This window comes from Molothrus aeneus, chromosome 16 (genome assembly GCF_037042795.1).
Source record: "Molothrus aeneus isolate 106 chromosome 16, BPBGC_Maene_1.0, whole genome shotgun sequence".
Lineage (NCBI taxonomy): Eukaryota > Metazoa > Chordata > Aves > Passeriformes > Icteridae > Molothrus > Molothrus aeneus.
The window spans coordinates 2462075-2481343 of record NC_089661.1 but is presented as its reverse complement, the minus strand read 5'-3'; the positions used below and the strand labels follow the sequence as shown (position 1 = coordinate 2481343).

The 19269-nt window shown below is 41.5% G+C and overlaps 1 protein-coding gene across 5 annotated transcripts in view; it reads right to left on the bottom strand.

The window, feature by feature from the left end:
- The window catches only part of CREBBP (CREB binding protein), a 97390-nt gene that overhangs the window by 28183 nt on the left and 49938 nt on the right, over positions 1–19269 (bottom strand). For 3 of the 5 annotated variants that reach the window (XM_066560544.1, XM_066560546.1, XM_066560548.1), the window contains 11 exons: positions 12693–12935; positions 11945–12044; positions 11339–11485; positions 10767–10884; positions 8122–8314; positions 7965–8018; positions 6656–6780; positions 5940–6128; positions 4097–4516; positions 3306–3485; positions 2892–3078 (listed from right to left, as the gene is read on the bottom strand). In XM_066560544.1, coding sequence (XP_066416641.1) covers positions 2892–3078; positions 3306–3485; positions 4097–4516; positions 5940–6128; positions 6656–6780; positions 7965–8018; positions 8122–8314; positions 10767–10884; positions 11339–11485; positions 11945–12044; positions 12693–12935 — 1956 coding nt within the window. The remainder of the gene's footprint in view (positions 1–2891; positions 3079–3305; positions 3486–4096; positions 4517–5939; positions 6129–6655; positions 6781–7964; positions 8019–8121; positions 8315–10766; positions 10885–11338; positions 11486–11944; positions 12045–12692; positions 12936–19269) is intronic. The other 2 variants (XM_066560545.1, XM_066560547.1) reach the window with 1 other exon arrangement.

Below are 19269 nucleotides of genomic sequence, written 5' to 3'. Positions count from 1 at the left end.
ATTGCTTTTTGGGACATCTAGATCAAAATCCATGATTGTAAAGAGTACACACAAAAAAAGGGATGACAAATTAAGCTGACACTACCCCATTGGTTGTATGATCATTTCAGCTATTGCCACAATCTCACTCCCAACAAAATGGGAATTCTCTTCCATATTTATCAATCCCATGCATGCAGGCATTTTTCCCCACTATAGATTTCCAAAGTTTCATAAACAACTCTTGCACATTATATTATGGGATCCTCAAGAACAGAAATAAATATTAAATTCCATTAATGAGGAACAGTATTCCCTACTGCTCTGATTCAGATAGTTCATAATGTGATAATCTGAATTATTTCATTTAATGAAATGTAAAGGTCAAAAAGTACCTTTTAATAATCTCTTCTGACTACCTGCTTGACACTGCTTTTAGAATTTTCTCCTATAATAACATAGCACTAAGCTACAGGAGCCTTCAAAGTAAATCCAATCTTATTTTAAACTCAAACTACAGAGAACCACTGTGACTTCTGCCAAGTTCCTTACAGCCTAATTATCTTTGCTGATAAAGTTTATAACCCACTTTCATTTTGAAGTTTGAATAGAAATCAAAATGAAAATTCAGTTGTTATTTCAATTTCTTACTTTACCTAAAAACATACAGATACATTGCCTTCATCTTCAGCTGCTCTGCCTCTAAGGACTATGACTAATACCAGCACATTTGATCATAGCATCTCCCTGTACATGGATTTTACAAGGAAGTTTTGTTTTTCCCACTCTCCTTTTTCCAAAATTAAATGCTCTCAGTTCTCCTCCAGTAGCTTGAAGACCTTTGCAAGGAGCTGGCATCCAGTTATCCCATTTTGTCTTGGGTGTGTGGGTGGTAAAAAGAAAATGGGATCTTTGCCTGACTCACGATGACGTATAACCTACCAAAGAACAGTACAATGCTACCTTTTGAAGTTTTTTGCCTTTTTCAAACAAAGGCAAGTCTGCTTATGATTACTAAGGAGAAAATTCATAAAGGAAGATAAGACATTTTCAAAATTACAAGGACAGCACACACAAATACACCTCAAACCCAAGCTCCTGCAAGTTTTCCATTATGCCTTACAAAGAAGTGAAGAAACCAGTAAAACTCATCTTCAAGGTCAAACTAAAGCTGCCACAAGGAGACAGGAGCTACCCAAAAGAGTATTATAGTGGGTTTTTGAGACTGCAAGGCAAGGAACTGTGACCTCCCTTTCTTGCTCACATTAGATTTGCAAAAAAAAAGGCAAAAAAAGGGCTCTGCTTGCTGAATTATAGCACACAGTCCCCTCAGTGCCTGCTATGTCCCAGCCTACTGTGGGATGGCCCTCAGGAATCTGCCTGCATGGGAAGGAGGAAGATTTCTCAATACTTCTGCAAGCCCTTGCAAAACTCCTGATCAGTCTCTTCAGTAGTTTTAAAATATCACCTATGTCTTCAGCACACTTGGCAGTAATTACTCTCCAATACCTCTTGGTTTATTCAGCATTTTAATACCAAAGCTCAATTAACATTGAACAAACTCCTTGGTGTGAAAATGCCACCCTTTAAACTCGTGTCTGTGGTTGTACCTGCCCACACAGCACGTGCTTTGCAATACACAGTTACTGGGTGACAAAGCTTCCAAGATAAAATTGTGTCACCAAAGGAGGAATTGGAATATGTGGTGACCCAGCCTGAACTGACTCTGCAGGAACCTTCCCTGTGCAAGCACATTCCTACCAGGCAGCAGTGACTCCTTCCACAGGGAATATCACTGGCTCAGAAATGCTAATAAGCTTTTTTTTCCACTCCCTGTGTTACATTTGGGTTGGAAAAGGCTCTGCCAGGTGGTTCTGCAGTGGGCTCTCGTTTGGGTGCCCCATTCTGCTGCCAGCTGAAAACATCAATCTGCAGGGAAATGTGTTTTATAGTGATTTATTACAAAAAGATTATGGTTAGTAACCAAATGCAACCCAAAGCACATCAAGGAGATGTAGATTTTTCTGACATTTCCAGCATGTTGAAAGCTTCCCTTTGGTTGAAAACTAAAAACTGACCACAGAAAACATCACCTCAATAAAGCAGATACCAAAAAACAGAGGTCTCAAAACTGCTAAGGTTTTTGAGTCTGAAAACTTCTCTTGCAGCCTGCCACAAAGCCTGCACTGCAAGCAGAGAAATATATTTCTGCTTTAATAATCTTATTTATTTCTTACTAACAGAAGGCACCCAAACATTTATATAACCTGCAGCACCATGAAGTTCCCTTGAGTACAGATGCAGTCACACCTCAATCTGTGCTGACACTACAGCTTAATTTAAGAGACTGCTGAGCAAATGAACACTACACTGAAAAATTTCAAGTCCTGAAAACACAGGACTCTAAAATAGATGTTAAGCCTCTTGCAGCAGTCCAGCCTAGGAGGAACACAGGTTCAGGAGGGGTCAAGTGCCTGATTCTCAGAAAAGTGACTGGCAAAACTCAGGATAAAGGTGGTGTGTGCAGCCTCTTAACAGGAGAAGAAAAGCAATGGATATCCTTGGTTACTGAAAGCTCTCTTATCTGCACTGAGCTCTCCTCAAAGAGCACCAAGATGTACAGGGAGGGATTTATGTATTTAATTCCTCCAGCAATCACTGCCTTACTACCTTAGCCCTTCTGGGCAGGCACTGCTGAGATCAAGGGCACAGTGACTTGCTTTTCTCACCTGATTCATGTAACATTAAAGGAATGCTACTTTCAAAATTAAGTTACAGAGTATTGATCTCCCAGAGCTCCACGTGCTGCAAACACAAGTGTAAAACAATCCTCGAAACAGGAGCTGAGACTGTGGAAAACAAATGTCAGTGAAAGCAAAGCACACAGGGGAACTCAGTGTTCACACACGTACTTTTCTTGCGGGGCTGAGATGGTGATGTGGATTGTGAAGTGGTTCCATTAGTGCCACTCTCCTCTTCCTCTTTAGCCTCTGTTTTAATTTCAGGCTTCTTTTCTTCAATCTCCATTGGCTCTTGCTTCAGTTCTGTTCCATCTGTTTCTTCTTTTATTTGTGAAGTTCCTTGTAAGTCCTCCTCCACCTTAAGAAAGGATGCAACAAGAGGTACTGTTACATCTACAACCCAAACTTCAGCCATCAAAATATCAGTTTGAGACTGTTGAAGCACTTTCCATCCATGGCTTTCCTCAGGAGTTACTTTGCAGTAACGACCCTCCTCTCGCCCCTTAGCTCACCGAGTCAGACACATCATTAAGTGCTTTTATATCTATCACTGCTTTCAGTTAAGCTGTAGAGAATCTCATTTACCTCAGTCTTAGCTTCCACTTGTGTCTCACTAGTCTCTGGCTCAGTTTCTTCAGTTTTAACTTCTGATTTGCTTTCTAGCATTGGTGCATCTGGTCCTAGTTGCTGGGAATTCGTATCAGCACTAGCAACTGAGGCAGGGGTGGGGACCCTGTTATCAATACTAGCTGCTGCCTGGGATAGCTGTTGTAAAAACAGTACAAAAGAAAGACACTGCATATATAGAAATATTTTCCTTTACTAAAAATGAACAGCACAAAAGAGACATGAGATGATATTCTACAACAGTGCAGAACATGGATACAGGTCACTGTAGCCAAGTTTTGATATTACACATTTAATAACTCTGCTTTACAGAGGAGAAGCCAAGGAAAAATTCTGCCCCAAAGAGGCTTCTTTTACAGAGAAAACACCTGCCCAGTAAAACACTGTACATTCCTTGAAACGTGCATTTGCCCTGGCTGTATCTTAAAAGGAAAAAATCTAGGCAAATCTCAGGATCAGAAAAGATTCTGATTATGGCCAAACAGAGCATTAGGCCTGTTACACCTCATCTTTCTGCACACTGCTGCCAATTTAACTTTGAGCAGTCCAGCCATTCAACCCCCCCTCCTTCACACAATGCTGAGAACATCTGAACACACACATTTGACACACCTCTAACCAACCCCCTGGCCTAAAGCACAAGCTGCTATGGACAGCTATGGGCTCTACACATTCAGGACATGGTGCTACAGACAGGGACACTCATGGCATGTCACGACACAAGGCACGGGGGCCTGGCTGGTACTTACTGGAGTGCCAGGTGGCTGTGCCTGCACAGATGTTGGCTGCTGCTGGGCTGGCTGTGGGGTTGGCACAGACTGGGGCTGGGCAGGGGTCTGTGGCTGCGGTGTCACCTGGGCCTGGGCCGCAGTCTGCCCCGTGGGGGTGCTCTGGGTCTGCGTGGCCGTGGGAACAGAGCCCGGCGTCGGGGTCGGAGTTTGTCCCGAGGACGAGACCGGCGTGGATGGCTGGGTGGGTGCTGCTGGCTGGGGAGGAGTCATTCCCGGGGGGGTTGGGTGCTGCATCGGTGCCATCCCGGCTGCAGAGGACACGGGAGGCGTGCTCTGGTGCAGGGGGGGCTGGCTCACCGGGGGACACGGCAGCTGCCCGCTCTGCGGCCCCAGCATGTTCATGGAGCTGGGAAGAGCAGCACTGGGAACCTGCCCCTGCTGGGGAGAGACAGAGAGTCTTACAGAGCCTGCAATTACATTTATCCCTTCAATCACAGCCCTGAAGCCTCCTCTGACAGGATGCTGTCAGTGCAAGCAGATCAGCCACAAATGTTGCTGCTGCTGCAAGTGACTGCCCTGATTTCTGTCATCGCTGCCATCAGCTCTCAAGGACCTTGCTCCCAGATCCACTTGTGCTATGCAGGTCCTGCATTAATTCCACTGCCACAGAGAGGGAATCCTCCCAATGCCAGTAACACAGAAACCCACAGGCAGCCTCTAAATCGTGCCATTAGCTGGGCAAAGGTCAGGCTTTGACACAAAATGGTTTTGAGCAAATACCCATTTTTAGGCCAGGACTCTGATACAGCTCTGCTTTAGAGGGCAGGTCAACACATTTAATGCTGGTGTTGACAGAGCAAGACTTAAGAAGAATCTTTTTGTTTTCTCTTTCATTCTAATTAAACTGCTCAAGATGCCTCAGAAAACCTGGGATTTGTTTTTCAGAGCAGCAACAATAAAGTACTATGGATGTGTACTTAAACCTTTAAGTGATACATTTTACTGAAGATTGCATCAGATGACTGGTGATAAAAAAGAATACTCCATCCTCAAATGCAACTGTTACTCTTAGAAATACAAATCAGTTAATTTCCTGCAGATGAGGTTTCAAATTTAAAACACACTCCTATATTGTCTTTACAGAGGCAGTTTTATGGAAGTAAATGCATTGGGAAAAAAATGTTCACCACAAAGGCAGTCAAACAACTGAGCCAGGGGCCCATGAAACTGTAGATATTGCATCCTGAACATATTCCAAACTTGACTCGACAGAGCCCTTCATAACCTGATCTAAGTAATCTCTCAGAACTCTGGAGGTTTTAACTAGCCTAAATTACTTGGGCTGAGTTAAACAACAAGCCTTTCCCTCTGGAAAAGCAGACACTTGGCATCATAAGCACAGCTGCTACTTCACTGACCACTACTGCAACAGAAAAATGTTACAGGAAAAACCCAACAATTTTTTCTCCAGAAGCAAAGAAGTTAAAACAAATTTTAGAAGATCTTGCCCAAGCACTTTATTATAATCTTAGATTTAAAGTTAGCTACTCTGGTCCACACAGAGACCAAACATATGTTCATAGGCATCCCATAAACTGATTTCTGATATTTCCCCTAAAAATCTCCTCAGCATGCATTTTTAAGGGATTTAAATCAGGACTAGCAGGGCGTTGCGCCCCCATTAACAGATGTCGATAAGTTATGTAAGAGCTTCTGAAGAAGGCAGATGGAACCCAGGGTCCCCCAAAATTGGGCTGACTACATCAAAAATGGATATAGAAATACAAATAAACAAATAGTCAAGTAAATAAATCAGAGCAAAACAATAAAGAGCAAATAAATCTTAGAGAATCCATCTCACCTGTGCCACCCCGGCCTGGGCTGTTGACTGACCCATGCCCACATTGTTCACATTCATAGCTCCAGTGGATGCTGGGAACTGGTTTTGGGGCAGGAATTGGTTCTGGGTAGGAGCCTGACCCATCATGTTGTTGGAATGAGCTCCCATCATGTTCTGTGGCTGAGGCATTCGGGAAGGAGACATTGCCATCTGAAAATTAACACCCAGATTAACTAATTACCATTTAGTACTATGGAGCAGGACAAAGGAAAAATACACTGAAAACAATCAAAAGATAGGACAAAAAAAAAAGAAAATTGGCTTAATTACACTAACTGGAAGTGGGCATATGCCCATAACTTCAGCATTTGCTCCACAGCATTCACTATTTTTAACAGGTAACATTCAGAGTGCTAACTCTGTTTTGTTCCCTGGGTTGACAGAGAGAATCCAAGGAAACTAAAAATATTTTTGTTTTTCTAAAGAATAAAAACATGTTTTCATGTGGGAACAAAGAAGGTTTATATACTGCAGAGACAGTAGATGCTCTTCCACAGATTGCTGGGGATTACTGCACCTGTGGCACGGGCGGTGTTATTGGAACAAGTAAATATTGCAAACAAACTCCTCGATAAAAGCCTGTCCCACTTGCTGCATTCCCATGAAATGATCCCACGGTTTGCAGCAGTGCCAGGGGGCTGGGGGTGGGCTGGGGTGTCAGGGTGTGGGGTACGAACCGCGGGCACGGCGCCCATGTTGTTCATCTGCACCGGGTGGTTCATCGGAGACGCCGCCCGCGGTCCCAGCGGTGCTTGGGGCATCTGTACATTCCCTATGGACATGGGGTTAAACTGATTCATTCCTGCAAATGCACCCCCAAAACAACTCATTAGGAACAAGTCAGCACAATTGATGGATCTATATTCTACTAAAAAATTAACAGATATTATGACTGCAATTCGACCGCCCTGCGCTTTGTCTTTTGGTTACTTGACTTAACAGACAAATCAGGATGGAAGAAGTGTTTAGAACAATGCTAGTTAGGGTGAAATACAATTTTTGGTGTTTAAAAAAACAATTAAATGCAAGAGATGAAGAATAGATGCTGGATGATCTGCAGAAACAGGATGCTATTTATAAATAATACCTTAGGATGGTTTCTTAAAATCAGGCATTTGCTTTGAAACAGCAATGTCTTATTCAGACATGAAATAAGGTTGTCTTATTCAACCTGAAATGGTTGAAGTAAATATGATAAAAATACATATGGGATGTATGAAGGCAACTCCAAGCCTCAAATGAGGACAAAAGTTGGCAAAATGCTTTAACAGGGGTTGTGCTTTTCATACAAAACATTGAATCCCTCCAAAAAACTTGTCTAAAGCTGTAATTATGGAGCTATACTTGTTATCAACTTGTTCTCCTATTCAAATGAATTTTAAAATTATTTTATTTCCCAAGGACATTTCAACACAAATTTTGACTTAGTACTAACTCTGAACCAAGAAAAAAATAGCTGAGGACACTTCTTTAAAGGAAGTTGAAGCACCTAAAAGAAATGGGTTTGTTTTTTGGGAAAAATCCACCCATGAGCTCACAGCAGCCTCAGTGAGTAATAACAAGTGTTGTGAACAAGCTCCAAGGCTTTTTTAGATGCACTTTCCAGCAGAAACCAAGAAAGGCTATCATTAGTTACACAGATGTTGGACTAATGTGCTGTGTTTCCAGCTACAGGTGTATTTTTGGCTAATTAACTGATGAAAACATGCCAACATCCTTCTCCCTTTACAGTCTTTTAAATGAGATTATCCACAGTATTCTTGCTTGAGCTGTCCTCTCTTTGGAAGCACTGAATTAATTCCCAATCCCTAGCAAAGTGCTGGATCCATATTGTTAGCACTGCCCTGACACAGAGCAATGCTGAAAAAAAGGCAGCCCCTGTAGTTCCTCCCTCCCAAAACCAAAAAACCCTAACATAAGATCACCTTTCCCACCCCAACAATTATTTTGAACCCACAAATTGCAATTAGAGAGGAAAACAGATACCTTGAGAAACCTGCATACGACTGATAGGCACGGTTGGCATGGACATAGGCCCATCTGCAACACAACACAAGAAAGGTCAGCAAAACCAGTTTGAAACACAACCTCAGCATTAACTGAAGTCCAGAGACTCCTGAGAAGCAGCTCCAGCAGCACTTACTGGGTGGCCTGACGGGCTGTGCCTGGCCCATGGCAGCAGCCACCTGGGGAATCCCTGGGGGCTGGGGCCCAGGGGTCTGTAAGGCTGCTTGGTTCCCCAGCATCCCTTGTTTATGGAGACGAGACCTCCTCTTCTCTTCTAGCTCCTTTTGTATCTTATAGATCTTCTCTGCTAATAAATGATAGTATTCATCCTAAAAGGGAAAAACAAAGAGTAATCAGCAGCAGCAAAACTCATTCAGTCTACCTAAATACTATCATCTGGTTTTGAGTTTGTTTTGGTTTTTAATGTATACACCTGCCTAATTGAAAAAGAAATATTTCTTTTCAGAATCCTGTAAATTAAGACAGTCTTTTCTGCTTTAATGCAGAACAGGAAAAAACAAAGCTTCCAGAAATTACACTTGTTTATGGCTACCCTGCATGCCTACTCTGAGTAAATTAGCAGGCAAAGGAGAAGGCTGGAAGTTCTCTGTTGCTTCAGCAAAACCCAGGAAGCTGTCATTTAGTTTCAAGGTGTTAATGATTTTTAAATGTTATTTTCATAATGAACATTTCCACTAATTCACAGACAAAAGAAGAAGATATTCCCAGCACAGTGTTACAGGACAGATGTTAAGCACAGATCAATTTTTACATAAAGAAAGGAACTGCTCTTTTCCTAAAGAGTCTATCAACAATCATGGCAAGGGATAAACAAAACCAGACAAAACCTCAAAGGAATGGAGAAAATTCAGTGAAAAATAGTTCACAGGCAGAGACAAGTAAACACTATATCTGTACAAGATGAAAAATCCATTTTACTCAACCCACACTGACAACAGATCCAATAAGACAGTCACAGTGCACACCACATAGACAATTCTACCTGTCAAGAATTGCTGGACACACATCTGCCAAGTGCTTATGCACCTGTTAAAGGCAAAATACCCCACAAACCCTCAAGGCTACATTTTATTTGTGGGGCCACCATGCTCTTAGAAGCCAAGGTTACACAGAGCACAGAATTTGTTATTACAGCAGGATTTAATTAATTTCTGAAAACTTAACATGAGATATGTATTCCTTAGAAGCCTTGTTAAGGAAGTCCAGTCATGCAATATAAAGCTTTGTTTTTCAGGTCACTTCTCAGTTTCTCAAAAATCAGTGCAGACACTTTCTGCTGTGCAGTTTAAAAGCTTTACAGCCCCTCTCCTGCTCAAGCCACTTCAGTTGTAAGCTCCTATTTGTAAATTTAATATTGTGCTGCTTCCCCACTGCAAAGACTCCTGCAAAGGCTGTGTTCACAAGGAGCCCACACTGCTAGAACAGCATTAAACTCCTTACAATGATGCCTCTTACTAATGTGTTTTTCAGTGTCAAAGCAGAATGGGAGCTCCTCAAAAGGAAGGATGCAATTCCTCGTGGCATTGTTAACACATTCTGAATTACTGCCTTCTTCCAAGTTTGCTGCTTGCAGCCAAATACATTAGATAAATTCCAATAACAGAAACTTCTGGCCAGGAGGCTCTGACAGCTGTTTTGAGGGGTGAGGAGAAGATACTTCTAGGTGTTTGTCTGTCAGAAGGCATTTCATTTTACAATCAGGAGTTTGCTATGCTCATCCTTGCTGAGAAGGCACTCAGACAGCCAGGTGTGACCATGAAATCCTCCTTCTACCTAAAATTGCTCTCCAAAGCTGCCAGGGTAACCACGGCTGAGCACACCCCAGGCTTCCTTGCAAACATTGTCTCCTCCTTGTAGCTACCAGGAGGATACAATGTGGTTACTGACCAGCTCTGTAAGAATGGCCCCTGCCTCTCAGCCTCTAGGAAATAAAACCTGCATTTCCATCTCCAGCTCTTCTGGCAGGTGGGCTGAGGGAGGCAGAGGGGTCTGACTGGATCATCTGATTATCACCAGAAATGCCACTGCTCTCTTTAGAGCTCCTCCCTTGTTTAAGAAAGGATCTCAAGTTTCTGATCAGGTAGGATCTTGCTGGCTGTTACTACTGTTGTCTTTTCCCAATGAAAACTTCCAGGGAGTGGTTCCTTCAGGGTAGAATTACCACCATGTCATATCTTCAGCCTGTCAATCAACAGGGCTTTGCTCCCTTCAAGTAAGAGAGATTTGAGCTGACATCTCTGTGCAGACAGAGCAAAATTTGTGAGCTACAACAGTAATTCTGGGTTTTTTCCCCATCTACAAAGAAGCCAAACTGACTTCTTATGTCTTAGCCCAACTACTCCTGGTGCTGCAGAGTAGAGGAGAATTATTTCCATCAGTACAGGTGGAAGGTAAGCAGTGGAACAGCACTGGGTCCTAGAGAAAACCTCCAGTGGTAAAGAGACATTAAAAAAATTTAAAACTACTGCTTACACAGACTGCCAAAAAGGGAGGAAGTCAGTAAGGGAAACATCAAGAACTGCAAGCTGTGCTCCAAGCTTCTTGCATTTCAGGAGGATGCAAGTAGGGATGGAGGTGGTGTCTCCAGCTGAATTAGCTTGGAGTGACATAAATCACATGGCTTGGGACTACACAAACACTGTCACAGACTGAAAACACGACTTTCCCCATGAAGAGGGAAATGATTCTCTGTGGTTTTCTCTACACTTCTAAGATTTGTGATACTACTGTTCTTTGACATGTTGGACTGAAGCAACATACCCTACTATTAGCAGATTCATACATATCTCCTTCCACTTTCCTGGCATAAGCCACCAAGTTCTCCATGCGGCGATCCTTCAGTGCTGCTGGATCAGGAGTGGGGAAGATGGCTTGGACACTGCAAGGACACAGCAACAATAATAGAAAAAGATCTTCAGAAAAAAACCCCAAAATCAGTATACAGCTTTATGATAATCACCCTGGATGTTTCCTTACACACCAGATATATAAAAGCATATAAAAATGGTTAAAAAAATTAGTATTTTACTATTTCTCACAAGATTAAAACAAATTAAATGATGAAAATAAAGTGAGGCTTAACAGTCTGGAGTCTAAATAACTGTTCACCACAGCAGAGCAAATTTACTAGCAATAGAAACTAATTCCATGCCCACTCCTTAATGAGCACGAAGAACAAACTGAAGAGGACAATTAAAGGTAACAACTCATCCTGAGTGGTCCAGCACCTGAGAACCACTACTGATAACTTTCTTTTCAGCTTAATAGCACAACTACTGTATTGAAATTCTTTAAAAACATTGAGGAAAAAGGCAGCCTTGGTGAATACTTACAGTTTATGCACTAAATGATTGCGCAGGTCCTGAGTGACATGTTCATGCCATGCTTTCCTTACCCCGGTACTCGAAGGAGGTGCAGCCGTTGGCATTGAGCTGAGGTTTCCAACATTGCCAGAGTTTGTGCCATCATTCATTAGTGGGCTGAAATAAAAAGAAAAGGGACTGTTAGAGTACCAGAATGCAGAGTTTTGTTATAGGTTTGATGCCTGAAGTAATTTTTGAGTTGTTACTTTCATCATTTTTAGCTATTGCATCAAAGATTCTCTTAAATGAAATTTTGGCATCAACAAACTGCAACCCCTAAAGCAGCAAAGCTCAGGAGTTTACAAGCCCATTCACAGTGTGAATGGCAAAGAATCACAACTATGAACTTAAAAATAAAACTATTCTTCCTTTGGGACTTCATTTAAAAGCAGTAAATATTGTGGGGCTCTCAGGAGGCACAAAGTGGCAGCTCTGGAACTGAAACAGGAGAGAGAGCAGAGCTGTACACGTCCACCTCCATGCCAATACCATCACTTCTTAAAGCATGCTCTTATTTACTTTCATAAGCATGGAAATAAATGTTTAATTGAGCAAGAATGAAAATGTGTGCATTACTTATTTGTCCCAAGAGATGTTGGAAGAGCAGTTTCAGAAATTAGACCCGGTTGCTGGTCTGTTGTTATTCCTCCTGCGGGAAGGTTCATCTGGTTGGCTCCTTTGGGACAAAATTAAACATCATTGGTACACAGTTCACAATTTTGACAATAATTTGACAAAACTGCATTTTACTGACCCACCTGGCTAACTAAAGAAGTAATTTATCAGGTTAAGTATTTTTATAACAATACCTGCTGTGCTGCACATACATGGCTATTTCTGGAACCAAGTTACTTTGTCTGAACTACAAAAATGAGTCCATTAAAATTTTAAATTCATAAACTCTTAAGATTAGATCAATAAGCTATAAAGAAGGTAATACTAGCAATTAAGATGCAAAAAATGCAAAAAAAAAGTATTTGAGACAGAATTATCTGTTAGAACAGGGAACAATTGTTAAACCAAAATCCTTCAGAAATTCTGTCTCATCACGTCAGAGAATGAGCTATGGGCTATATTTTAATAGAATGAGCTGTATTTTAACAGAAACTTAAACTCCCACTATTTGTCAAAAGCACTACATTCAAAACTTTCTAATATTCAAATGTAAATGAATGGTAGGGTAAATAAATAGTGTATTTTTAACTTACTAAACAACATGAACAGACAGTCACTACTCTGACCAAACAAAATACCAGACTATCCTAAAAATTCAACATCAGTTATTTTAACTCTTTTTTTTTCTCTTGGTCTTTTCTCCACCTACCCAGTGCATTAATGGTCCTCATTTGCTGGTGAGCCTGAGGCTGTGCTGGCTGCTGGCCTTGGACCTGGGGCTGCAGCTGTGTTTGGGGCTGGTTGCCATATGGCAGCCCCAGGGCAGCATAGGCTCGTTGCATGGAGCTGGGGTCAATTGGGTTGGGATTGCTTAGTGCTGGAGTGCTCTGCTGGCCCGTGCCAACAGAACCGATGGAATTCTGGATTCCACCTGCTGGAGACCCTAAAAGGGCTACAGAGGAGAGAAAGGATAAGAAAAAATTAAAACTCAATGAGGAGAAGGAGTAAAACCAGTCATGCCAAGAGTCACCAGAACATGCACAAATTCTATGATACAGATATTTTTCTGCCAGAGGACAGAACAACACCCAAGATGCCAAGTGGGAAAACTCAACCTTTGATTCTACAGGACAGAACCCACCCTGGCTATTAATCCATGCAGTCTAAAGAGAAGTGCTGTAAATTTCAGGCAGATAAGCCCATAATTACTTGTAACAGATATATAGTGCAGGCTCCTACATAAGGCTAAATAGGATTTTCATGCTTGGGGACAGTAAACTAAGGGGGAAAAAAATTTAATTCCTCTACTTCCCTCTTTCCCATCAATCCCATTTTAGGTCAAAATATTTGGCTCCAGAACAGAGATCCTGAGTTGAGCAGAAACACTGTGTCCTTGGACACAAAGGTAATACTGAAGATCTGTTGGTAGAAATTTTCATTGCGAGCAGTCACCAGATGAATCCTCTGAAGGCCAAATTACCTTAAACCCCAAGTTACTCAGAGATATGAAAAACCCTGATGAGTCTCAGATTGTACTGGCTAAATCTAAAATAAATTGGAGAGTCAGTAAGGGGTTGAACCCTGGTAAATAATTTAGATGATGTTTAGGTATTCATTAATCTATATGGCTACCACAACCAACCAACCTCTCCCACCACACAGGTGTATGGAAGAGTCATTTTTCCTTAGACAGGAAATGGAAACAACAGGGAGAAGTAGTATTTACTTGATCCAGAAGAGAGCAAAGTTTTGCATTCTGGTTCTCATTTTAGCTGCCATTCTAAGTAATGCCATGTTCCCTGGTGAATGACCCACAGAGTACAACCCTCAGCACAGGGACACTGCATTTTGATAGTCAGGACTCTGGTAGAAGTAACACTTCCTTCACATTTTCTCCCTCAAGTAATTAAATATATAATGTGCATTACAAATGTGTGAACTAAACTTAGCAACAGTAATGGCTCTTAATATAGGCAACAATAACTGTTTTATTGAAATATTAGTAGGGGCACGTGGTTAGATAAAAAAGTCAGGAAAACAAGCCTTCTGAGACATTAACAGCATTATCCAGGATTTCTTAAATCCTCACCCACTATGGAAACTGAATCACTGAAACAGATACACAGGCTTCCAGCTTCCACCCAAGAGAAAACACTCACATTGCAGAGTCCAGACTTTTCCCTCTCCAGATGAGAAATCAATTTGATCTCATTTGCCAAAGAACTACAAATAAATAAACTCCAATAGCTCCCTCTCCTGAATAAGCAGCCCTACAAAAAACATCCTTTTTTCCCCCAAAGGACAATCCACAGTATTTTAAATGCTGGGATTACCAGGGAAATTAAGGCTTATGTATATTTACACTCTGTGGACACACTCACAATAACTTTTGAACTCACTGATCACTTCCAAGAGAATTTAAAAACAAAGGCAGAAGCTGATTAAGATCCTATCAGCTTAATTAAAAAAAAAAGACCTATTAAAGAGCATCTCTATGAATTCCTCATTGGACTTGCATGTAGTACTCTGGAATCACACAGCCTAGGAGAAAGATGCCTTTACACTACTGCAAGCCAAGGAATTCCAAGGTTAAATAGCACAAAAGTTGTGGCAGCCTGGCATTTAAAAGGCTTCAGAGGTTGTTGTGACAGCACAGATTGATTCAGGAGCCAATAAGAATTCCAGCTTGTTAGAGATGATATTCCACCAGAAAAATTAGGACAAAACCCCCCAATTTGCTTTCAGTGCTGAAGTGTGGAGATGGCAGAACACCCACAGGTGATGCCAATGTTTGGGAATCTGGAAAAGGCTCAGGTCACCCCACTGAGGAGACCCCAGCCTTCCACCACCCCTCACGTTCTGGGGAAAAGCCACTGATTGTCTGAGACTGCAGGCTTGGCTTGGAGCTCACTTGGACAAGTTCAGCCCCTCCAGCCCAGAGCTCTGGGCTGGGCTTTGGCAGCAGCTTCAGTCACTACAAAGCACAAGTTCAGCCTTTGTGTTAGAACAGTGTTAAACTATTTGGCCTCAGCTTTTCTACCAATTCACAACTCAACAGGATCCTGTTCTGAGTATTTCCCAATATCAGGAACCTGGTTTTGAAGGAGTTTTTTTTGTCTGTTTGTTCACTGGTTTTATATGAAGGCATGACTTTATCTGTCAAACAAGAAGATGGAGGCACAGAGTATTAAATTTCTACTCTGGAGAGACCCAAGTGCAAATGCTGTCCCTTCTGTGGCAGATACTGCAGAAAATAAAGTCAACTAAAATAAACACAGCCCTGGAACAAACACATTAGGCCACTGCTATGTGAAGCAATGTCTGCTGAAATTTATTTTTCTTAACTGGTGCTTCAGACGCTGAGGAGCCCATGACAGAAGTTACAAGTGTGAAATAAGCTTTGTAATTCACATTCTAAATGCTGTAAAGACAGCTGGCTCTGTGTGCCCCAGTGTCACTTGTGTTTATGTACCTGAGGAGGGAAGGTTCAAACAAGCACAAGTTGAGCAGCCCCAGAACTTCCTGAGCAGCCCCAGTGACATCCCAATGCCCCAGCAGGCACCAGAACCATCAAGGAGCAGCTCACCTGCAGGATTCCTGTCTCAGGTACTGTTTCATGTCTGTCTCAGGTGCTGTTTAATGACACTGCACTCATGTCTTCTGGAGGGGAACCCCTCCAGCTAATTAAATTTATTTTAAGCACAGATCCCTAACGCTATTTTAAGTATGAATGCCCAGCACTCCTCTAACCTGACCACTCCAGTGAACATGTTAAACCATTTTGGAGGATTTTAAATTCCTAAACTCCTAAGATTAGATCAATAAGCTAGAAAGAAGGTAATACTAACAATTAAGATGCAAAAAAAGTAGCATTTGAGACACAATTGTCTGTTAGAACAGCTGGCAATTGTTAAACCAAAATCCTTCAGCAACTCTGTCTCAACACCTCAGACAACAAGCTATGAGCTGATTTAAATTTAGCCATGCTGTTAAAATGTTTGATTTTCCTTCTGAATTCTTTAATTGAGACTTATTCTATCCTGTTCCTCACTCTGGTCATCTTGCAGTGGCTGGAGCAAAATCTGTGCTGGTGCCCTTGACTCACCTCAGCACAAGCCTGTCCTGCCCTCAGAATTTGGCAGGTACATGAAGATAAATGCACACAATCATTTAATTAAAGGCTGTATCTTGAATCAAATCATGGGGTAAAGATTTTATGAAGAATTTGAAGCAGGAAGTGTCAGCTTTAAACTTCACCACCAATGCCATTTTAATTTTTATTTAAGTTAAGCATTACATCATAAGCCTTCATAAGCATTGGATCAGTCAATCAGTGGAACTCCTTAATCCAAGGGCTATTATCCACCATGTGGCTCCATGGGATAACTGATGGGTCACCATTATATGATTTCCAGCAATTGAAAAAAACAAGAGACATGTTTTGTTTGTAGATCTTACAGTCACTGACAGTAAGATTGAACAAGCTGGATTTCATTTTGTTTTCACAGGAAAAAAGACTCCACTGAAGAAGTTGCTGCCTCCTCCTCCTGGACACATTTCCCTGTGCATGGATGCACTCACTCCTTCCTCCTCTGCAAAGGACTGGCTCTCAAAAGCTCCACATGCAGGTTCTCTTCCATGTCCTGCTGCATCAGCCAGCTAGATCATGGTCCCTGCTTCCATTTCCCTCATCAGATTCCTGCTCCTTCATCCCTGACTTCACACACACCACAATTTCTGGCGTTTTCTCTAAAATCACACTTTTAGGTGAAGATGAGTTAGCTCAAGTTTCATCTTTTTTAATCCAGCTTTCTCCTTGCTGCATTTTATTTAAAATTTTCCTACAAGAAAAGCTCCAGAGGAGATCAGCTCCATGTTCACAACTCTCTTTCCAGTCTCACTCATCTGAGTGTGGATCCCAGGGGTTTTCCAGGGTCTCCTGAACCTGGAATGATGCACACCAGGTGCTGCACATGGGGATGGCCCAGGACATTACAAATGGGAGCAGATCCAGGAGCTGTGGCACAACACACCTGCCCAGGCCAGGAATGGAAGAATTAAGGAGCTCAAGCAAGTGGATGACAAGATGAATCTTCAAAAAAATAACTGACACAGCTACAAAACTAGGAAATATATCAACAACTGTTTGCAAAAGTTTGTGACTCATATGGTGTTGGGCCCAGCAGGGAGCAAGAAGAACTTCCTAACAAAAACAAGCCTTCAACCCCAAAATATTTCAACCAAATTTCAAGCCATTACTTCAAAACACAGGATTCACTTGCTTATTCAAAAGAAAAGCTTAATGTTTTACCATTAGTGCAAAATAATATTTGTTTTCCAGTTTCCCCTGTCCCCTCAGAGGTATATGGGACACACAATAAGAACCATGTGGAACAGAAAGAATTTTAAATTTGTCCCAACATGTCCTATTAACAAGTCAGGTCACTATCAACCATTATAGTAAAATATAGTTCAAGAGTGTTTTAAAAGAAATAAAAAAGGCAATACAAAAGAAACCCAGCACAATGTTCTTTGCAAAAAAACCCAACACTAAAAGACCTGCACAGAAACAGCTCCAAGGCAATAACCTAAACCCCAGGACTTTCCAGGACTTGCAGATCCCCAAGGAGTGGGAACAGAAAGCTACAAAAGCACAGGAATGACTGTGCATGGAAGTGAGGCACCACCTTGCATGGCTCAGCATGCTCAACTGCAGAATGTTCTGAAAGGTGGGCACCCTTTGGAACAGCTATGAGAGCCCAGCATGGCCACCCCAGGACTGAAACAACAACAGGGAAACAGGGATGGGCCCAGGAAGGAGGTTCTGGACTCTCCCTGCAATAGGGGGAGGATCACCACACTCCTCACTCCTTTTTCCCTTTCTGAATGTTCTCTCTATTCTGCCAAATGCAGACTCCCTCCTTCTCCCAGTTCAGTAGAAGCTACTCTGTATTATTCTTAAACAAGACAACATTTTCTTCCAGTCTAAAACTACTCTAGCTCTGGTTAAAATCCACCTGATCAGGCCCAACATTTAAAAATGCACATACCAATGTAAATCATTTCACAAACCCTCCTGAATGCACAAAAAGGGGTACCTTTCATAATACAGCTAAAAAAGTACTTTAAGTGTTCCTCTTTCACTTCCAATAAACCATGAGGTGTTATGTGTATGACTCAGACATAATCCAGGACAAAGAACCCTGCACCACTGGTTTATTGATTAACTGAATAGAAGGAGATTTCATATTTATCTCCCTCCATATGCAACAAGAGAGACAAATTCTACACTTATCCACTATAATTCTGTTGCAGTCAGACAATATCATATTTGATTCCATAGCAAAATTATTTTAAAGGCTTGTTTAAGTTCCAGTTTTTGTTCTCTTATGATCAGCTGTATGAGCAACCAAACAAATGGTGCACAAACTACTTTTCACCAGCAGCTTGTATTGAAAAATACAATTCTGTTCTGGTAGATGTTGTTAGCACTTTGATAACAGCTGTGTAATAAGGATGTTAAACACAAATGGACCATGTCATATTAAAAAGCAAAGCTTTCAACACATTTTTCAAGGGTCAAGCAAGTAATCACTTGCAACAAATTACTACCTTCAAAGCACAAGATTTATCTTGTTTACCATGGAGAAGTTTGGTAAAATGAAAACAAAATCCTGACTTCCAAGTAGCTCTACAGTTGTAATTTTTTCAGTTTGGAGGAGAAAAACCCCTACTTAAACCATAAAGAGAACATCCTCAATGGATAATTTTGGTAGTTTTAGCAGCTACTCCCCCCCTGCCTTAATCCCACCTAACCTAGGAGCAATTGTCCATCCTCCAAGGTTTACTGGAGCTCCCCACTGCAGTCTCAGCTTAGCTGGAAATTAGCAGAATGCTTCCAATCCAATTCCAATGTACAAGCTTTGCAAGTCCTGCAGCTATTTTCCACTTCTTAACCCTTATTTAAATATACTTAGGCAAACATTACTTAAGACTTCTAGAACTTTACATTGATGCTGTAAAATGTTCCACCCTGGCATCTTTTCAAAGGACTTGATGAGAAGCAAACCTATAAGTTGAGAATTTTCTTTTTCAGAGTAAAAGGGAACAAGAAATAAACTACAAATGGACTGGCCCCAAGGATCAGTAACAGCTCAGCTATTATAAAAACCAGACATGATCTGCAGAACTACAGCGAATCTGTACCAGTGTTAAATACAATGATTAAGACACCCAGACCTTTTTACATGAGAGAATCATTTTTTTCAAATATTTTTGATTATTTT